Source organism: Hemitrygon akajei, chromosome 11, assembly GCF_048418815.1.
Source record: "Hemitrygon akajei chromosome 11, sHemAka1.3, whole genome shotgun sequence".
NCBI classification, from domain to species: domain Eukaryota; kingdom Metazoa; phylum Chordata; class Chondrichthyes; order Myliobatiformes; family Dasyatidae; genus Hemitrygon; species Hemitrygon akajei.
In genome coordinates, this window is record NC_133134.1 from 158,549,933 (window position 1) to 158,567,313 (window position 17,381).

The 17,381-nt window shown below is 45.9% G+C and overlaps 1 protein-coding gene across 2 annotated transcripts in view; it reads left to right on the plus strand.

Moving 5' to 3' along the window:
* Positions 1 to 17,381, plus strand: part of plcg1 (phospholipase C, gamma 1) — a 184,650-nt gene that overhangs the window by 130,177 nt on the left and 37,092 nt on the right. For both annotated transcript variants that reach the window (XM_073062029.1, XM_073062028.1), the window contains exons 14-20: positions 2 to 121; positions 3,814 to 3,915; positions 4,833 to 5,020; positions 7,796 to 7,996; positions 13,556 to 13,675; positions 14,849 to 15,029; positions 17,029 to 17,106. In XM_073062029.1, the coding sequence (XP_072918130.1) occupies positions 2 to 121; positions 3,814 to 3,915; positions 4,833 to 5,020; positions 7,796 to 7,996; positions 13,556 to 13,675; positions 14,849 to 15,029; positions 17,029 to 17,106 (990 nt within the window). The remainder of the gene's footprint in view (position 1; positions 122 to 3,813; positions 3,916 to 4,832; positions 5,021 to 7,795; positions 7,997 to 13,555; positions 13,676 to 14,848; positions 15,030 to 17,028; positions 17,107 to 17,381) is intronic.

Sequence of the window (17,381 nt, forward strand, 5' to 3'; positions counted from 1 at the left end):
GCATAAAAAACTGGCTGAGGGCAGTGCGTACGAGGAGGTGTCGGCCTCTGCATACTCGGAAAACGACATCAGCAACTCGATAAAGAATGGGATCTTGTACCTTGAGGATCCGATCAATCACGTGAGTCCCGGTCTGCTCGCTTGCCAGCAGTTCAGAATCAGAATCAGGTTTAGTAGCACCAGCATGTGTTGTGAAATTTGTTTTCTTTGTAGCAGCAGTACATTGCAATACATAATAATAAAAACTCTGAATTTCAGTATGAAAAAGTAGTGAGGTGGTGTTCATGGGTTCAATGTCCATTCAGAAATCTGATGGCAGAGGGGAAAAGCTGTCCCTGAATCGCTGAGTGTGTGCCTTCAGGCTTCTGTACCTCCTTCCCGATGGTCGCAATGAGAAGAGGGCATGTCCTGGGTGATGGTGACGGGAATGTGGATGTTGATGACAATTTATTGTTCACCTACAATTGCCCCTTGAATTTCTATTATCGTTGTGATAAAATTGTATACACAATGGTGAATACACACACAGGAGGTTAGGATTTAGGGATGAGGGGTCAGGGGAAGTAGGCAGAGAGTTAGGGAAAGGAGCCGGAGGTTGATGTTCAGAACAGGTCGCTCTTAGGCTGGAGGCTAGTGATCCCCAAGGGCAGACGTTCAAACAGTCTACGTGCTACGAGAATGAGGGCCAGTGATCCCTGAGGTCAGCGTGTCCTGGAGTTAGTTAGTCCTGGGACTGGAGGCCTGAGGTCGGTTGGAAGGTTCTGAGGTTGGGGGCCTGTGGCCTGTTCAGGGGTTGAAGCCCAGAGGTTAGCAAGTCCGAGGCCTAGGCCAGGATTGGAGGTCAGAGACCTGGAGGTGATCTGGTGTGGGGTTGTGTGGGGTTGTGTGGGGTTGTGTGGGGTTGTGTGTGTGTGTGTGTGTGTGTGTGTGTGTGTGTGTGTGTGTGTGTGTGTGTGTGTGTGTGTGTGTGTGTGTGTGTGTGTGTGTGTGTGTGTGTGTGTGTGTGTGTGTGTGTGTGTGTGTGCGCGAGAGAAAGAAGGTGTGGGAACGTACTTGTTCTGCTGTTGTTGTTGCTGTTTTTTGTATGTTGAATGGACCTCTTACACGAAAATGATGATCTCTTGACCTCACAATTTACCTCATGTTATTTTGCCGAAGATTGTGAGCTTACTATGTTTGTGTCGGAATGTGTGGCGACACTCGAGGGCTAGCGCCAGTACATCCTTGGGTTGTATCGATAGTTAACGTAAATGAAGCATTTCGCTGTATTTTTTTATAAATGTGATAAATGAATCTGAATCTGATCTAATCTACCAATTTAGACTTGGGGATGATGAAAGAGCTGCAAGTCAGGCAATGTGAACCTGTCCTGAATTATCCCTGTTTCAGTACAGTAGAGTTCATACCACTCGATGCTCCACCAAGGCCTCGATGTGTCTGAATATTTGGCCTCACAATTTACCTCATCATGGCACTTGTCCCTCATTGTCTACCTGCACTGCACTCTCTCTGTAACTGAAACACCTCATTCTGCTTTCTGTTTATTGCTTTTCCCTGGTACTTGTTATGGGATGCACCTGACCACTTCAGCCTCTGATTTTCCGGGGTATGGATAAATCGCGCAGTCCCTTTGAAGATTCTGGCCCGCTGTGCTGATTGGTGGCCATGTTTTGACGGCAAGATTTGGATATTTAAAGAGCACCTGGACTCAGGTTCAGTGCTCAGTCATCAGCCCAGTTGCGTTTAGGTTTTCTGCCGTGTTTGGATTCTAGTCTAGTCTTGTCAGGTTGTCATCTAGCATCTAGTCAAAAAAACCTGTTCTCGTCTCGGTCTCAAAATAGTGTCTCGATTCTACTGGGATACTCCAGTACTTGTGTCCTTACCATCCTTGCCGTAGGCCTCTCAATGTACTTGGGCTTTGACGTGCTCTGTATGGATTTTACTATTGTCGTGATACCTCAGTAAATGTGACAATAATAAACCCAACTAGCAACTGTGATCCTACTTATTCTGGGCCTTAAGGTTCATGTGGTGATGTAGCCCTCTCCCTTCCCTATGGGAAACCTTCATATGTTTTGGATTTCTCGTTGCCATCCTCCAAGGTTACAGAGTGATGCCTTCTCCACAAAGTCTTTATGCCTCCCCGTCTAAAGTGGAGTCCTCAGGTCTGTACCTGTCTTCCTTGAGCTGAGAAAGGCCTGTAATCTTCCTTCAGAGTTCAGACCAAGTCCACCTTCCCATTTGAAAGGAGCCTACCTAGGTGCACTTTGAGCCAGAGTATAGTGGCTCATTTCCCACATCAGAGGTGTGAGTACAGAAATCTGGACTGAGACTGCAGTGTAGAACGTAGAACAGTGCAGCATAGTATAGGCCCTTCAGTCCACAGTGTTGTGCCAACCTTTTAACCTACTCTCAGATCAAATCTGTCCTTTCCCTCCCCGCGTAGCCCTCCATTTTTCTATCATCCGTGTGCCTTTCTATGAGTTTTTTAAATGCCCATAATGTATCTACCTCTGCCACCACTCCTGGCAATGTGGTCCACACATAGACCACTCCCTGTGTAAAGAATTTACCTCTGACATCCCGGCTATGCTTTCCTCCAATCACCTTGAAATTATGACCCCATGTATTAGTCATTTCCACCCCAAGAAAAAGTCTCTGTCCACTCAATCTATGCTTCTTACCATCTCGTACACCTCGATCAATTAACTCTCATCCTCTTTTGCTCCAAAGAGAAAAGCCCGAGTTCATTCACTCAACCTGTCCTCATTAGACACGCCTCCTCGTCAAGACAGCATCCTGGTAAATCTCCGCTGCACCCTCTCTGCAGCTACCACGTCATAGAGTTTAGTGCTGAGGGAGAGCTGGATTGTTGGAGAGCCTACCTATGGATGGTGTTAGGGTTTATTTTGAAGGGCTTCATTTACTTCTGATTGAGACTTGCTCCATCTTGTACATCGTTCATTCCCCTTGCCAGTATAGAACAGGAATTAAACATTGTACAATTAAATTGTACAAGGCTTTGGTAAGGCCGAATTTGGAGTAAATTGTACAAGGCTTTGGTAAGGCCGAATTTGGAGTATTGTGTACGGTTCTGGTCACCGAATTATAGGAAAGATGTCAACAAAATAGAGAGAGTACAGAGAAGATTTACCAGAATGTTACCTGGGTTTCAGCACCTAAGTTACAGGGAAAGGTTGAGCAAGTTAGGTCTTTATTCTTTGGAGCGTAGAAGGTTGAGGGGGGACGATAGAGGTATTTAAAATTATGAGGGGGATAGATAGAGTTGACGTGGATAGGCTTTTTCCATTGAGGGTAGGGGAGATTCAAACAAGAGGACAGGAGTTGAGAGTTAGGGGGCAAAAGTTTAAGGGTAACACGAGGGGGAATTTCTTTACTCAGAGAGTGGTAGCTGTGTGGAATGAGCTTCCAGTAGAAAAGGCAGAGGCAGGTTCGGTATTGTCATTTAAAGTAAAATTGGATAGGTATATGGACAGGAAAGGAATGGAGGGTTATGGGCTGAGTGTGGGTCAGTGGGACTAGGTGAGAGTAAGTGTTCGGCACGGACTAGAAGAGCCGAGATGGCCTGTTTCCGTGCTGTAATTGTTATATTCCGTGCTGTAATTGTTACTCTGTTACCTCTACAGAAACTAGACTTTAAGGTTTAACCTTAAAGTCTAGTTTCTGTAGAGGTAACAGAGTAACATCTCCTTGAATTTTTGTACAGCCAGCTTTGTTCATTCAGTAGGTATTGCTGATAATGCTCTGTGCTTGCTGTTCTGTAATCTGTGTGTTTACCCGTGGTTTTCCCAGGAATGGAACCCACATTTCTTCGTCCTCACAAGCAACAAGGTTTATTATTCGGAGGAGACTACATTAAATCAGACCAACGAAGATGAGGAAGAACAGAGAGAGGTAAGATAACTTACTCTTGGGCATGGAAACCTAGTAGAAGCTGTAATCTAAGGGGGTATCATTGCACCAGTAATCCAGAGGTACACAAGGGTGGTAAAATAACAGAGTAGTTAACGTAACACTATTACAGCATCAGTGACCTGGGTTCAGTTCCACTGCTGGACCATAACCTTCCATACCCCTCCCATCCACATACCTCTCCAAACTTCTCATAAGTGTTGAAATCAAACCTACATCCACCAAATTGTGCCAGCTGCTTGTACCACACTCTCACCACCCTCTGAGTGAAGAAATTCCCCTTCATGTTCCCCTTAAACATTTCACCTTTCACCCTTAACCCATGATCTCTAGTTCTCCTCTCAGTGAACTTCAGTGGAAATACCTGCTTGCATTTACCCCTCATAATTCTGTATCAAATCTCCACTCATTCTTTCTGCACTAGGGGATTTGCATACAAAGTGCTGGGTATTCTTGCAGCAGAATGGCCTGTGTTCACAAGTCATGGCAGGTGTAAGTACACAAGTTATCAGGTTCCTGCAAGTGCTTGAATCAGTCGCAAGGTTCAGAAAACCTTGCACTAAAGCTGATAAGGTAAATCAAATGAGCCTTCTGTTTCAAGTAGATTGCTGCCTAGTGCTAAGCTTTCAACTGGAACTCTCATCTGCAGGGTAGCTGCTGAAAATCAGATTTATCATGCTAGATGAGTACTTTAAAATGTATCTGCAAGGTCAAAGTATTGTGGACTTCTTTCCAAATTCCCACACCTTTGCTTTCTCCTCCAACTCTCACACCCTGATTACACCAGGGGTAGGGGAGGGAATGCATGGCAGTGGGAGGGGGGTTGAGTGGGTTTATAGCGCAAGTCCTGTCCATTGGTTTGTACCCCGCACAGTTCTAATGCCCAGACACCTTTCTAGCCCAGCATCGGCACGGACCTTCACGTGACGGAAAAGTGGTTCCACGGGAAGCTCGGCGCCGGGCGTGACGGCCGACAGATTGCGGAACGGCTACTCACAGATTACTGCCAAGAGACCGGAGCGCCCAGTGGCTCCTTCCTTGTGCGTGAGAGCGAGACGTTTGTGGGAGACTATACCCTCTCGTTCGGGTAGGTTGAGATAAAATGTCCATGAGTGTGACAACGGCCTTGGAGCTTAGAGGACCAAGGTTTTCCAGAAATTGTTTAAAGTCTAAAGTCGAGTTCAATATATACACAAGTACTTATACAGCATGCAGAGGTGCACTACCAGAGTTTGGTATGGGCCCCCAAATCCCAAGAACTTTCTATAGGGGTACAATTGAGAGCATCCTGACTGGCTGCATCACTGCCTGGTATGGGAACTGTACTTCCCTCAATCGCAGGACTCTGCAGAGAGTGGTGCGGACAGCCCAGCGCATCAGTAGATGTGAACTTCCCACTGTTCAGGGCACATACCAAGCCCTGAAGGATCATCAGGGACCCGAGTCACCCCGACCACTAACTGTTCCAGCTGCTACCATCCGGGAAACGGTACCGCAGCATAAAAGCCAGGACCAACAGGCTCCGGAGGACAGCTTCTTCCACCAGGCCATCAGACTGATTAATTCGTGTTGACACGATTATATTTCTATGTCATATTGACTGTCCTGTTATACATACTATTTACTATAAACTGCACATTTAGACGGAGACAACATAAAGATTTTTACTCCTCATGTATATGAAGGATGTGAGTAATAAAGTCAATTCAATTCAACCTTACTTCCTGCAGCGTCACAGGAACACGGCATCAGAATCAGATCTGTATCAAGGAGCTACTTTTTTTGCCGTGTACATTTACATTTATTAGGAATTTGTTGTGTTGGCATGACATGGAACAAAAATCAACAACACTCAACAATTATAAAGATTTATATAAAATAAAGTTAGAGATGCCTGCATGTATTTACAATGTAAACAGCATTATAGAAAGTGGTTTGAAGTGCAGTGTGGTGATGGTTTAATAGATAGAGGAGAATGGGTTCATTCAACTAGAATGGTTGACCAGATTAACTGCCGGGGGGAAGGGGGACTGGAACTTTTATGCTGTTTTATGCACATTTAGATCACTGACAATTCGGAATCAGGTTTCATATCACTGGCACATGGCATGAAATTTGCTAACTTTGTGACCACGGAATTTGTAGTTTTGTGGCAAGACCGGGAAAAAGAAGTACTACAAGTTACAATAAAGAAATGAAGGAATCAATGAAAGGGGAATAGTGAGGTGGTGTTCGTGGCCCATCCAGAAACCCAGTGCCGGCTGAGATGAAGCTGTTCCTGAAACATCGAGTGTGGGTTTTCTCCCCTGATGGTGGTAATGAGAAGAGGGCATGCTCGGGGTGGTGAGGGTTCTTAATGATGGATTATACCTTCTGTTGAATATGTCCTCGGTGGTGTGGGTGATTTGAGCCTGTGATAAAGCTGTCAGAATTACCTTGTAGAAATAAAATGCTATGCGGTAGGATCATAGGTAGGATCATGGCATTATGCACAGCGGGGAAACAGGTCTGCCAGCCCTCTCCTACATCTCTGGCAGCTTGTTCCTTAAACCTACTTTCCTCTGTGTTGTAAAAGTTACGTCAGGTCCCTTTTAAATCTTTCCCCTTTCTCTTTAGCCTAAACCCTCTAGTTTTGGACTCCTCTACCCCAGGAAGAAGACCCCTACCTACCCTATTTATGCAGTTCTTGATTTTATAAAGATCTGTAAGGTCATCTCTCAGACTCCTGTGCTCCAGGGGTAAGCGTCCTAACCTGTCCACGCTGAGGTCTCCGTTGGTCAGGGTTGACGATGTATCTTGCATTCTAGCTGTCTAGAAATGTGGGCTAGGGCAGCACGATATGGAGAGCCAGCTGTGCCCATATAGCAAGCTCCTCTTCTTCCCCTTTTCCCTCCCTGACCTTATCTCTTTGCCCGCCCATGACCTCCCTCTGATGCTCCTCCCCCACCTTTTTTTTCTTCCATGGCCTTCTGTCTCTTCCCAGCTCTTTACTTCATCCCTCCCCCTCCAGGTTTCACCTGTCACCTGGTGTTTCTCTCTACACCACACCCCCCCCCCCCCCCCGCACCATTTAAATCCACTCCTCAGCTTTTTTTCTCCAGTCCTGCTGGAAATTTTCAGCCCGAAATATTGACGGTCCTCTTTTCCATAGATGCTGCCTGGCCTGCTGAGTTCATCTAGCCTTTTGTGTGTGTGTGCCCTCGGATTTCCAGCAAGCGCAGATCTTCTCTTGTTTGCGACAAATAAAGCTCTTCTTGCTTTTTTCCATCTTCACGTTTGAGATGATAACATGGTGCTGTGTGGGAAGGTGCAAGGGTAGTTGTGCTGTACGTGAAAATAGAACGTATGAGGAGGAGATGAAAGGTTCTAAATGTATATGAGAGAAAGAGACAGATGAGAAGCTACAATGACAATATGGTAGATGAGATGGAAAAATAAATGAGAAGATAAGGGAGTGTAGTATTAGAGAAAGTTGCTAAGGACTATGTGCCAAAGATGGTTTAGTATTGGCCCATGGAATAAAAGGGTTTGGAAACCCGTGGCTCAGAGGCAGTAGATGAACACTAAAGAATAATTTGATTAGTAAACAAAGCAAATAGTTTGAAATTGGTTTATTATTGTCACACTTACCAAGGTACAGTGAAAATCTTTGTTTTGCATAACTATTCATACAGATCACGTCATTACGTAATGCATTGACCTCATGCCGGGTAAAAACAGTAACAGAATGCAGAATAGTGTTACATCTGCGGGTATGGAATAAGGTACCAGTTCTGCTATTTATCTTGGAGGTTTATTTCACTAGTGAGCTTCACTGGTTATTTCTTGGAAATCAAAACAAAAGTTCTGTCTTCTCCGCCAGGCGCTTTGGAAAGGTGCAGCACTGCCGGATTCATTCCCGACAAGAGGCAGGCAGCCCCAAGTTCTACCTGACGGACAACCTGGTGTTCGACAGCCTGTACGCCTTGATCTCGCACTACCAGAAACAGCCGCTTCGCTGTAACGAGTTTGAAATGCGTCTGACCGAGCCAGTACCCCAGACCAATGCCCACGAAAGCAAGGAGTAAGTACGGACTTCGCTTAATCAGAATCTGGTTTAACATCACTGGCATATGTCATGAAATCTGTTTTGTGGCAGCAGTACATAATAATAAAAAAGACTATGTATTACAATGAGTATATATTAATAAACAAGTCGTGCAAAAAGAAAAGGGGGAAAATATGAAGTAGTGTTCACGGGTTCCTTGGCCATTCATAAATCTGATGGCAAAGGGAAAGAAGCTGTTCCTGAATCATTGAGTGTGTGTCTTCAGGCTCCTGTCCCTCCTCCTTCAAGGTAGCAATGAGAAGAGGGCACGTCCTGGGTGATGGGGGTCCTTAATGATGGATGCTGCCTTTTAGAGGCATCACCTTTTGAAGATGCCCTCGATGCTGGGGAGGTAGTGCTGATGATGGAGCTGACTGAATTTACAACTTTCGGATGCTTTCCACGGTACATCAGTAGAAATTTGCAAGTGTCATTGGTGACACACCAGATCTCCTAATGAAATATAGACACTGTCATGCCTTCTTTGTAATGGCATCAATATGTTGGGCCCAGGTTAGATCCTCTGAGATGTTGACACCCAGGAGCTTGAAACTGCTCACTCTTTCCACTCCTGATCCCTCGATGTGAACTGGTGTGTGTTCCTTTGACCTCCCTTCCTAAAGTCCACAATCAGTTTCTTGGTCTTAACTGCTGTGGCGGGTGAGGTGGTTGTTGCGGCACCTCTCAACCAGCTGATCTGTCTCACTCCTGTGTGCCTCCTCGTCACCATCTGAAATTCTGCCAACAACAGATGTGACATCAGCAGATTTAGTGTTTGAGCTGTGCCTAGACACACAGGCATGGGCGTAGAGAGAACAGAGCACTGGACGAAGCACACATCCCTGAGGTGTGCCAGTGTTGATTGTCAGTGAGGAGGAGATGTTATTTCCAATCCGCACAGACTTGCGTCAGCCGGTGAGGAAGTCAAGGATGCAGTTGGAGGGGGAGGTAAAGAGGCCCAGGTTTTGGAACGTTGATTAGAACCGAGGGTACGATTGTGTTAAACACTGAGCTACAATCAATTTTCAGCAGCCTGATGTATCTTATTTGTTAAGTGCACATTGAAACTAACTAATCTCCAAAGGAATAATAAGAGGGAGCCTTGCTGACGGGCACTTACAGAGTTATAGAGCATTACAGCACAGAAACAGGCCCTTCAGCCCATCTAGTTCTTGCCAAACTATTATACTGCCCATTTCATCAAACTGCACCCAGACAACAGCCCTCCATAACCCTCCCTATCCATACAGTTGTCAAACTTCTCTTAAAATGGTGAAATCAAACCCACATCCACCGTTTTCATTGGCAGCACTTTGAATGAAGAAGTTCCCCTCAAATATTTCACCTTTCACCCATAACCCATGACTTCTAATTCTAGTCTCACCCAACCTGGAGGAAGCCTGCTTGCATTTACCCTATCTCTCCCCGTCATAATTTTGAATACCTCTATCAAATCTCCCCTCGTTCTCCTGCGCTCTAGGGAATGACGTCCTAACCTATTCAACGTTTCATTTGAACTCAGGTCCTCGAGTCCTGAGCTGTGTCTGCGTCACGTTGCTTTACGAGCGCAGAGGTCCCGTTCGTCGTTTTGTAGTCTGCCTTGGAAGACGGTCTATGCTGTGACTCAGCAGTTTTCTCTGTTCTGAGGTGCTTTCTTTCAGAGGTAATCCTTGCTTCCTTCCACCAGGAGATGCTGTCTGAGGCCGGAGCATCCCAGGGAGTTGTACTGCTGGTCCAGATCGCTTCCTTAAAAGAATTGTGAGGAGTGCTGAGAGGACCATCGTAGGTTCTCTAGCACCCATCAAATATATCTGTCAGAAGCGCAGGGCCCTTAGCATTATCAATGATCCCTCCCATCCATCCAACAATTTCTTTGACCCCCTACCATCAGGCAGGAGCTACCATAGCATCGAGACAAGAACTGTTGGGATGGGAAACAGCTTCTACCCCCAGGCTGTGAGACTGCTGAACTCCCTGTCACCTCCCAGGTCTCATTACATATGAAGTACCAGTAGCATTATACTGTTTACTTTTTAACTTGTGATGTAAATGCGCCTTATTATTTGTTAATTTATTTGTGATAATATTATTAATATATACTTTGGGTTGTGTGTGAGTTATACATTCTGTGTTGGGCATCTTGGTCTGGAGGAACTTTGTTTCGTTTGGCTATGTACATGTATGCAGTTGAAATGACTATTAAACTTGAACCTGAACTTCAACACCCCTCGCAGCAAGTACTTCTTGCTGCTACAGCTGTGCGCTCTGTGATGGAGCTTCACAACGGTGTCGTGGTACACGGGCAGGCATCCAGAATCTCTCCTCCCCACCTTCTGGTAAGCTCCATCTGCTGGTACAGTTGTTGTGTGACAAATGTCGGCCAGGAAGCTTCTTCAAACTCGGGGACCGCAATGAACGCAATCACCAGGCCAACAGTTCTTGTGGGTGGGAGGTAGAGAATAGAGAGGAGGGAGCAGATTTTGACCTAAGGGCCAGGATTGGTAGGAGGAACAACCTGTTACCCTGTGGCGTATCCATGCTGAAGTTGGTGCTGCCCCCTAGTGTTTGCTTGGCAGAAGACAAGCTGTATCGTGTTCGACTGCAGACAGCAGCAACTCTTATGGAGTCAGGGACTTGGGCTATACAGGTTCCCCCCGCTATCCGAAGGTAGAGCGTTCCTATGAAACTGTTTGGAAGCCGAAACGTCATAAAGCGAAGAAGCAATTGCCATTAATTTATATGAGGAAAATTTTTGAGCATTCCCAGACCCAAAAAAAACCTACTAAATCATACCAAATAACACATAAAATTTAAAATAACTCAAACATATAGTAGAAGCAGGAACGATATGATAAATATGCACCCTATATAAAGTAGAAATATTGTATGTACAGTGTAGTTTCACTTATCAAACTCGGGAAGACAGCGAGCCAAAATCGATTTGGAGGAAAAAAATCAGCACGTACACGCATACGTACGTGCATGCATACCCACGTACACGCATGCGCAAACAACTGCACGCACAAGGCTTCATGGTCGTTGCAGTCTTTCTCGGGGTAAACACACGTATAAAGCGGGCGTCTTTTTCGTAAAAGCGAAAATCCTCTTTGGTTAGCGAAAACAGGTACTAATGTAGGTCTTTCGTAACAGCGAGTTGTCGTAAAGCGAAGGTTCGAAAAACGGGGGACACCTGTATTTATTTTGTGTGACTACTATTTTATTTATATGTGCCTTGTTCTCTGTATGACGGTTGGTATTGTGTTTTGTACCTTGGCCCTGGAGTAACATGGTTTCATTTGGCTGTATTCATGTATGGCTGAATGACAATTCAGCTTGAACTTGTTCATGAAGTGGTGGGGGGGGGGGGGAGACATGGGAGAAATGCAGAGAAAGAGCAGGGGAGCAGTAGTCCTGGGAAGGGCAGTAGTGTTTCTGCGGAAGTGTTCCACCAGGCCAGGTGACCAGACAGTGGCATCTGATGCACATCTGGAAGGCTGTCCATCTTGCCAGCATCTGCATCCTCTGGCATGAGGGTTAGTAACCAGGAGGTGTCTGTACCTCCTTCCTGATGGTAGCAATGAGAACAAGGCATGACCTGGGTGATAGGGGTCCTTAATGATGGACGCCACCTTTTTGAGGTACTACTCCCTGAAGATGTCCCGAATAGTACAAAGGCTAGTACCGTGATGGAGCTGACTAAATTTACAAGTCTCTGCAGCTTATTTCAATCCTGCGCAGTAACCCCCCCCCCCCACCCCCAGTACCAAACGGAGATACAGCCAGTTAGAATGCTCTCCACAAAACATCTGTAGAAACTTGTCCCAATGTCCAAAGCCTTGTCCAAATGTAGATAGATAGATAGATAGATAGATACTTTATTCATCCCCATGGGGAAATTCAACTTTTTTCCAATGTCCCATACACTTGTTGTAGCAAAACTAATTACATACAATACTTAACTCAGTAAAAAAAAATGATATGCATCTAAATCACCATCTCAAAAAGCATTAATAATAGCTTTAAAATGTTGTTAATCTACCTGCCTTAACTACTTCCTTTGACAGCTCATTCCGTACATTAACCACTTTCTCGGTAAAAAAACAAATGCCCCTCAGGTTCCCATTAAGTCTGTCTCTTCTCAGCTTAAGCGAATATCTTCTAGGTCTTGATTCCCCAACCCTTGGAATCGTCTGTGGATCTTGATTCCCCAACCAAAACGCAGTGGAATGAGTGGTGATCTTATAGAGGTATATGAAATTATGTATAAAAGATTGAATGATTTTATACACTTCTATAAGGTCATCCCTCATTTTCTAACAGAAAAAATCACAACCTGCGCAACTTCTCTTCGTAACTCAAGTCCCAGCAACTTCCTTGTAATTCTCCTCTGCATTGTTTCCAGTTTAATAGTATCTTTCCTGTGGCAGGGTGACCAAAGCTGAGCACGCTGTTCAAAATGTGGTCTCACTACCATCTCACACATTGTAACAAGGTAGGAACAGTGGTGCAACTACTTGAGTCGAGTGATGTTCCCCTAAGATGGTTCCTCAGGTGGCTGTGGAGGCACATAATCTGCGATGTTGGGGCGGATTCCCTTAGTGGACAACGTTGTTTAACGTGGGGAGGTTGACACACAGGCAGCCACCACATGATCCTTGATAGATCAGGGTCAGGGTCCAGTGGCATGGAATGCAAGACTGGGGACCATTCACTGCTGCAGCCTTCCTCCTCCTCCTCCTCTGCCGCCTTGATGTGTCATCATCTTCTGCCAGCCCCACCGTTGAGATTTTGGTTGGATTTCTCTTTGTCTGGAGCCTCCCCCCCCTGACCTTACTGCTGTGAGTGACCCTACCAGGAGCAGAGCTCCAAGTGGCATCGTTCTTGGGATCTCAGGAACTCACAAACCTCTCCACCATGACAAAGTGACGATCCTCAGAGAAGGGAACTTAGCATCCCAACTTCTAAATTCAGTGCGGTGACTGATAAGGCCAATGTGCTAAAAGCTTAAGACAAGGTTGGATAGATTTTTGCATAGTAGGAGAACTAAAGGTTATGGGGAAAAGGCAGCTAGCTGGAGATGAGTCCATGACCAGATCAGCCATGATCTGAGTGCTGGAGCAGGCTCGATGGGCCAGATGGCTGACTCCAATTTCCTATTCCTTATGTTCTTACCTCACCAGCCTGTCTACTTGTGACACTTCTTTTGGGGAATCAAATAGTTGTACTTCAAGCTCTTGCTATTCTACAACAAATGCAAAAGAGAATTGGGTAAATATTTTACAGTGAAACATTTGCTGAATGTCGTACGTCTGTAAAATGTCTGTACGTGCTCAAATAACAAGTGCTGGAAGAGCACTTCCGGGTTTTCGTGACTCGCGGTTGGTTGAATTCGCGCATGCGGAACTCGCGAACTTGACTGTACAGTGAAAAGCTTGTTTTGCATACTGCTCATACAGAGCTAGAATAAGTTAGAACACTAACAACGCAGTTCTTGGCAGCTTTTGTGATGCGCTCTCTTCTCCCTTTGCCGCTCAGGTGGTACCATGCCAACCTCACACGGACCCAGGCCGAGCACATGCTGGTGAGGGTACCTCGAGATGGTGCCTTCCTAGTTCGGAAAAGGAGTGAGCCCTCCTCCTATGCTATCTCGTTCCGGTAAGTGTGAAGACGTTCTTGCCCTTCAATCGTTACTGTTCACTTGGCTGCAGGGGCTCAGCTCCAACAATACTCAAGAATCTCAACTCTTGTCTAGGGCAGGGGTTCCCAACCTGGGGTCCACAGAGCCCTCGGTTAATTGTATGGATCCATGGCATAAAAAGGGTTGGGAACCCCTCCTCTAGAGGATTAAGTCTGCTTGATTAACTCCCCTTTCATCCACCCCAAAAGTTCACAACCTTTAAGAAATATTTAATTCTAGTGCCAAGATGAGGCCACCCTCAGGATGGAGGAACAACACCTTGTATTCTGTCTGACTCTTAACAGCGGTCTGTCTAACGGCATGAATGGCGATTTCTCCTTCCGGTAAACAAATTCACTCCCCCCCCCCCCCCCCCCACCATATTCCAAACACTTTTACCTCTTCTCACCTGCACATTACTTACCCCTGGGCCCCCCTCCTCCTTCCCTTTCTGCTATACTCCACTGTCCTATCAGATTCCTCCTTCTCCAGCCCTTGACCTTTCCCACCCACCTGGCTTCACCTACTGTATCACTTTACAACTAGCCTCCTTCCCCTCCTCTCCCCCCCCCCCCAAACTTCTTTTATTCTGGCATTTTCCCCCTTCCTTCTCAGTCCTGAAGAAGGGTCTCGGCCCGAAACATTGACTGTCTGTTCATTTCCATAGACGCTGCCTGACCTGCTGAGTTCCTCCAGCATTTTGTGTGTGTTGCTTCCTGGTAGGATGCCTTATTTTCTTTGGCAATACGGCGTTGCCCCAGCAACACCCGACAACTCCAATTTAACCCTAACCTGTGGACCAGTTAACCTAACCGGTACGTCTTTAGACCGTGAATGAAATTGAAGCACCCAGGGGAAAGGGCACCATTCCACGGGGAGGACCCACAGACACCTTACAGATGACGCCATTATTGAACTCTGAACTCCGTCGCCCCACACTGTAATAGCATCATGTTAACCGCTATGCTACCTTGATGCCCAGTGCTTTCAGATCTTTACAAGTGTTTTCGGTGGTGGATCTAACAGATGGCACTCTTTAGCTTGGACGTTGCTGGGCGGTTTCTAGCATGGGACTGTAGCTTCCTGAACCAGAGGTAGTCCACTCAACTGCGATGTTACCTACTAATTCCTGTACTGCCTTTCTCACTCAGAGCGGAAGGAAAGATTAAGCATTGTCGTGTGCATCAGGAAGGGCAGATGGTCAGCCTGGGAAGCTCAGAGTTTGAAAGCCTTGTTGACTTGGTCAGCTACTATGAGAAACACCCATTATATAGGAAGATGAAACTCCGCTACCCAATAAACGAGGAAGCCTTGGAAAAAATCGGCACGGCGGTAAGTGCAGCAACAACTCCTGCGTTGTAGCTCCCTCTTCAAAGCTCAAAGTAAATTTATCATCAGAGTATGTATACAGGTACCCCCCCGCTATCCGAAGGTAGAGTGTTCCTGCGAAACCGTTTGTAAGCCGAAACGTCGTAAAGCGAAGAAGCAATTACCATTCATTTATATGGGGAAAATTTTTGAGCGTTCCCAGACCCAAAAAAAACCTACCAAATCATACCAAATAACACACAAAACCTAAAATAACACTAACGTATAGTAAAAGCAGGAATGATATAATGAATAAAGTAGAAATATTCTGTGTATGGTGTAGTTTCACTTATCTCAGTCGGGAAGGCAACGAGCCAAAATCGATTTGTTGAAAAAAATCGGCACGTACACGCATGCACACACAACTGCACGCACAAGGCTTCACGGTCATGGTAGTCTTTCTCGGGGTAAACGTGTGTATAAAGCAGGCGTCTTTTTTTCATAAAAGCGAAAATCCTCTTAAGAGCGAGCTGTCGTAAAGCAGACATTCGAAAGACGGGGGCCACCTGTATGTACCCAGATACTACCTTGGGATCTATTTTCTTGCAGACATTTCCAGGAAAATTAAATAAATACAATAGAATTTGAAAAAATATATATATACACAAAGACTGACAAGCAACAAATGTGCAGAAGAGCCCAAATTGGGCAAACAAAGTGCTAAAGTGAGTCTGTAGGTTGTAGAATCGACTCAGAGAGTTGTGGTGAGTGAAGTTATCTGTGCCAGTTCAGGAGCCTGATGGTGGGAGGGTAAGAACTGTTCTCGAACCTGGTGGTGTTGGGCCTAAGGCTTCTGCACCTCCTGTCCGATGATCGTTGAACAAAGAGAGGTGGTGGGGGGTGTGTTTGATGATGGATGCCGCTTTCTTGTAGCGGCGCTCTGTGTAAATATGCTCAGTGTTGTGTTGTGGTGTGTTCTCAGGATGGAAACCCTTTGCACTAGTCGGAGGTTCTTCTTAAACCTTGGCCAACAAGAGTACAAAGTCCAGGATGTGTGAGAGACTGTTGTCTGATAAACCTGCTTTATGTTGCTAATGATGTCTCAACTGTCACCATGGTGACAGCTCACTGACAGCAAGAAATATCCACTTGTAGATGAATACCTGGAATTTAATTCTCATGTTATATAACCCAAGAGTGAATCATGTGGACGGTTTTACTCGAGCATTTGTTTGGAAGCGTTTCGTAGTTTGTTGGCATTTAGCCTCCAGAGCCCTCGGTCGGTGCTTTTAGTTGTTGGTCTCCGCCTGAAGTGGGAAATTGAACTTATTTCTTAGGACATGGGCAAGATGGCCGTATCTGCATCTACTGTCCACCCCTGAGGTTCTAGGGAACAGACTTTCGCACGTGGTGGGTGAGGTCTACTTGTGGCTTTGAGCTCCCTCTGCGTCATGGGATGACTCTCGGGTGCAGAGTCTCACGACGTGTGCTGGTAATATCGGAACCCAAGTGCAGAGGAAACACACTGGTGTGGAGACAGCGATAAGAGCATATTCATAATAATTGTAACGGAACGTTGGTGGCTCGGCTGAGCAACACCGTGAGACGTAACATTCTCAAAACTAGGACCCTGTGGTTGGCACTAATACGGCATCCACTTAAATATTACAAATGACATGGAATCCCTGAGTGTATCAAAATAACCTTAACAAGCTTAAGCAGAAAACACCAGGAGACCACATTACAGATAGCAGGTTGCTTGAGGAAAACAGAAGGAGCTCTAAACAATTAATGACTCTCATTAATGAAACAACAATTAACCAATTCGGATGCTTTAAAAACCTCAGCGTCCAAAGCTCTCTGGCGCCCCACGCAGTCTCGAAGAGCTCATTTCACAGGAGGCCAGCCCACCCGACTGCCCTGTATCTGGACAAGGTGTGAGTGTGCTGAGACCAAGGGCCTCTTGGTGTTTTGTAACAGAGTGCAAGGTGAATGGGTTTAACGCATTTTCTCCTTTCCACAGGAACCAGACTATGGTGCTCTCTATGAAGGACGGCAGTCGGGGTTCTATGTGGAAGCCAATCAGATGCCAACGTTTAAGGTCAGGATTTACCCAGTGGATCTTGCCTTGCCCTCTGTTCCCATGTGTGTAGAAGCCTCTTGCCCCCAGTTGACACGTACTGTGGTCGGGTAACATCTGCTGTCTGCACCGGTCAGCCTTGTAAGATCAAGAGCTGAGGTCTTGATAGGCTGCATTTTAAAAGGTGTGGCAGGACCTTGGTTGGAATGTGGTCACTGAGTAAGTAGCATAGAGCCTTAAAGAGATCGGAGCAAACATTAGAGGGAGCAATGGACTCGTATGCTGTTAGGGTCTAG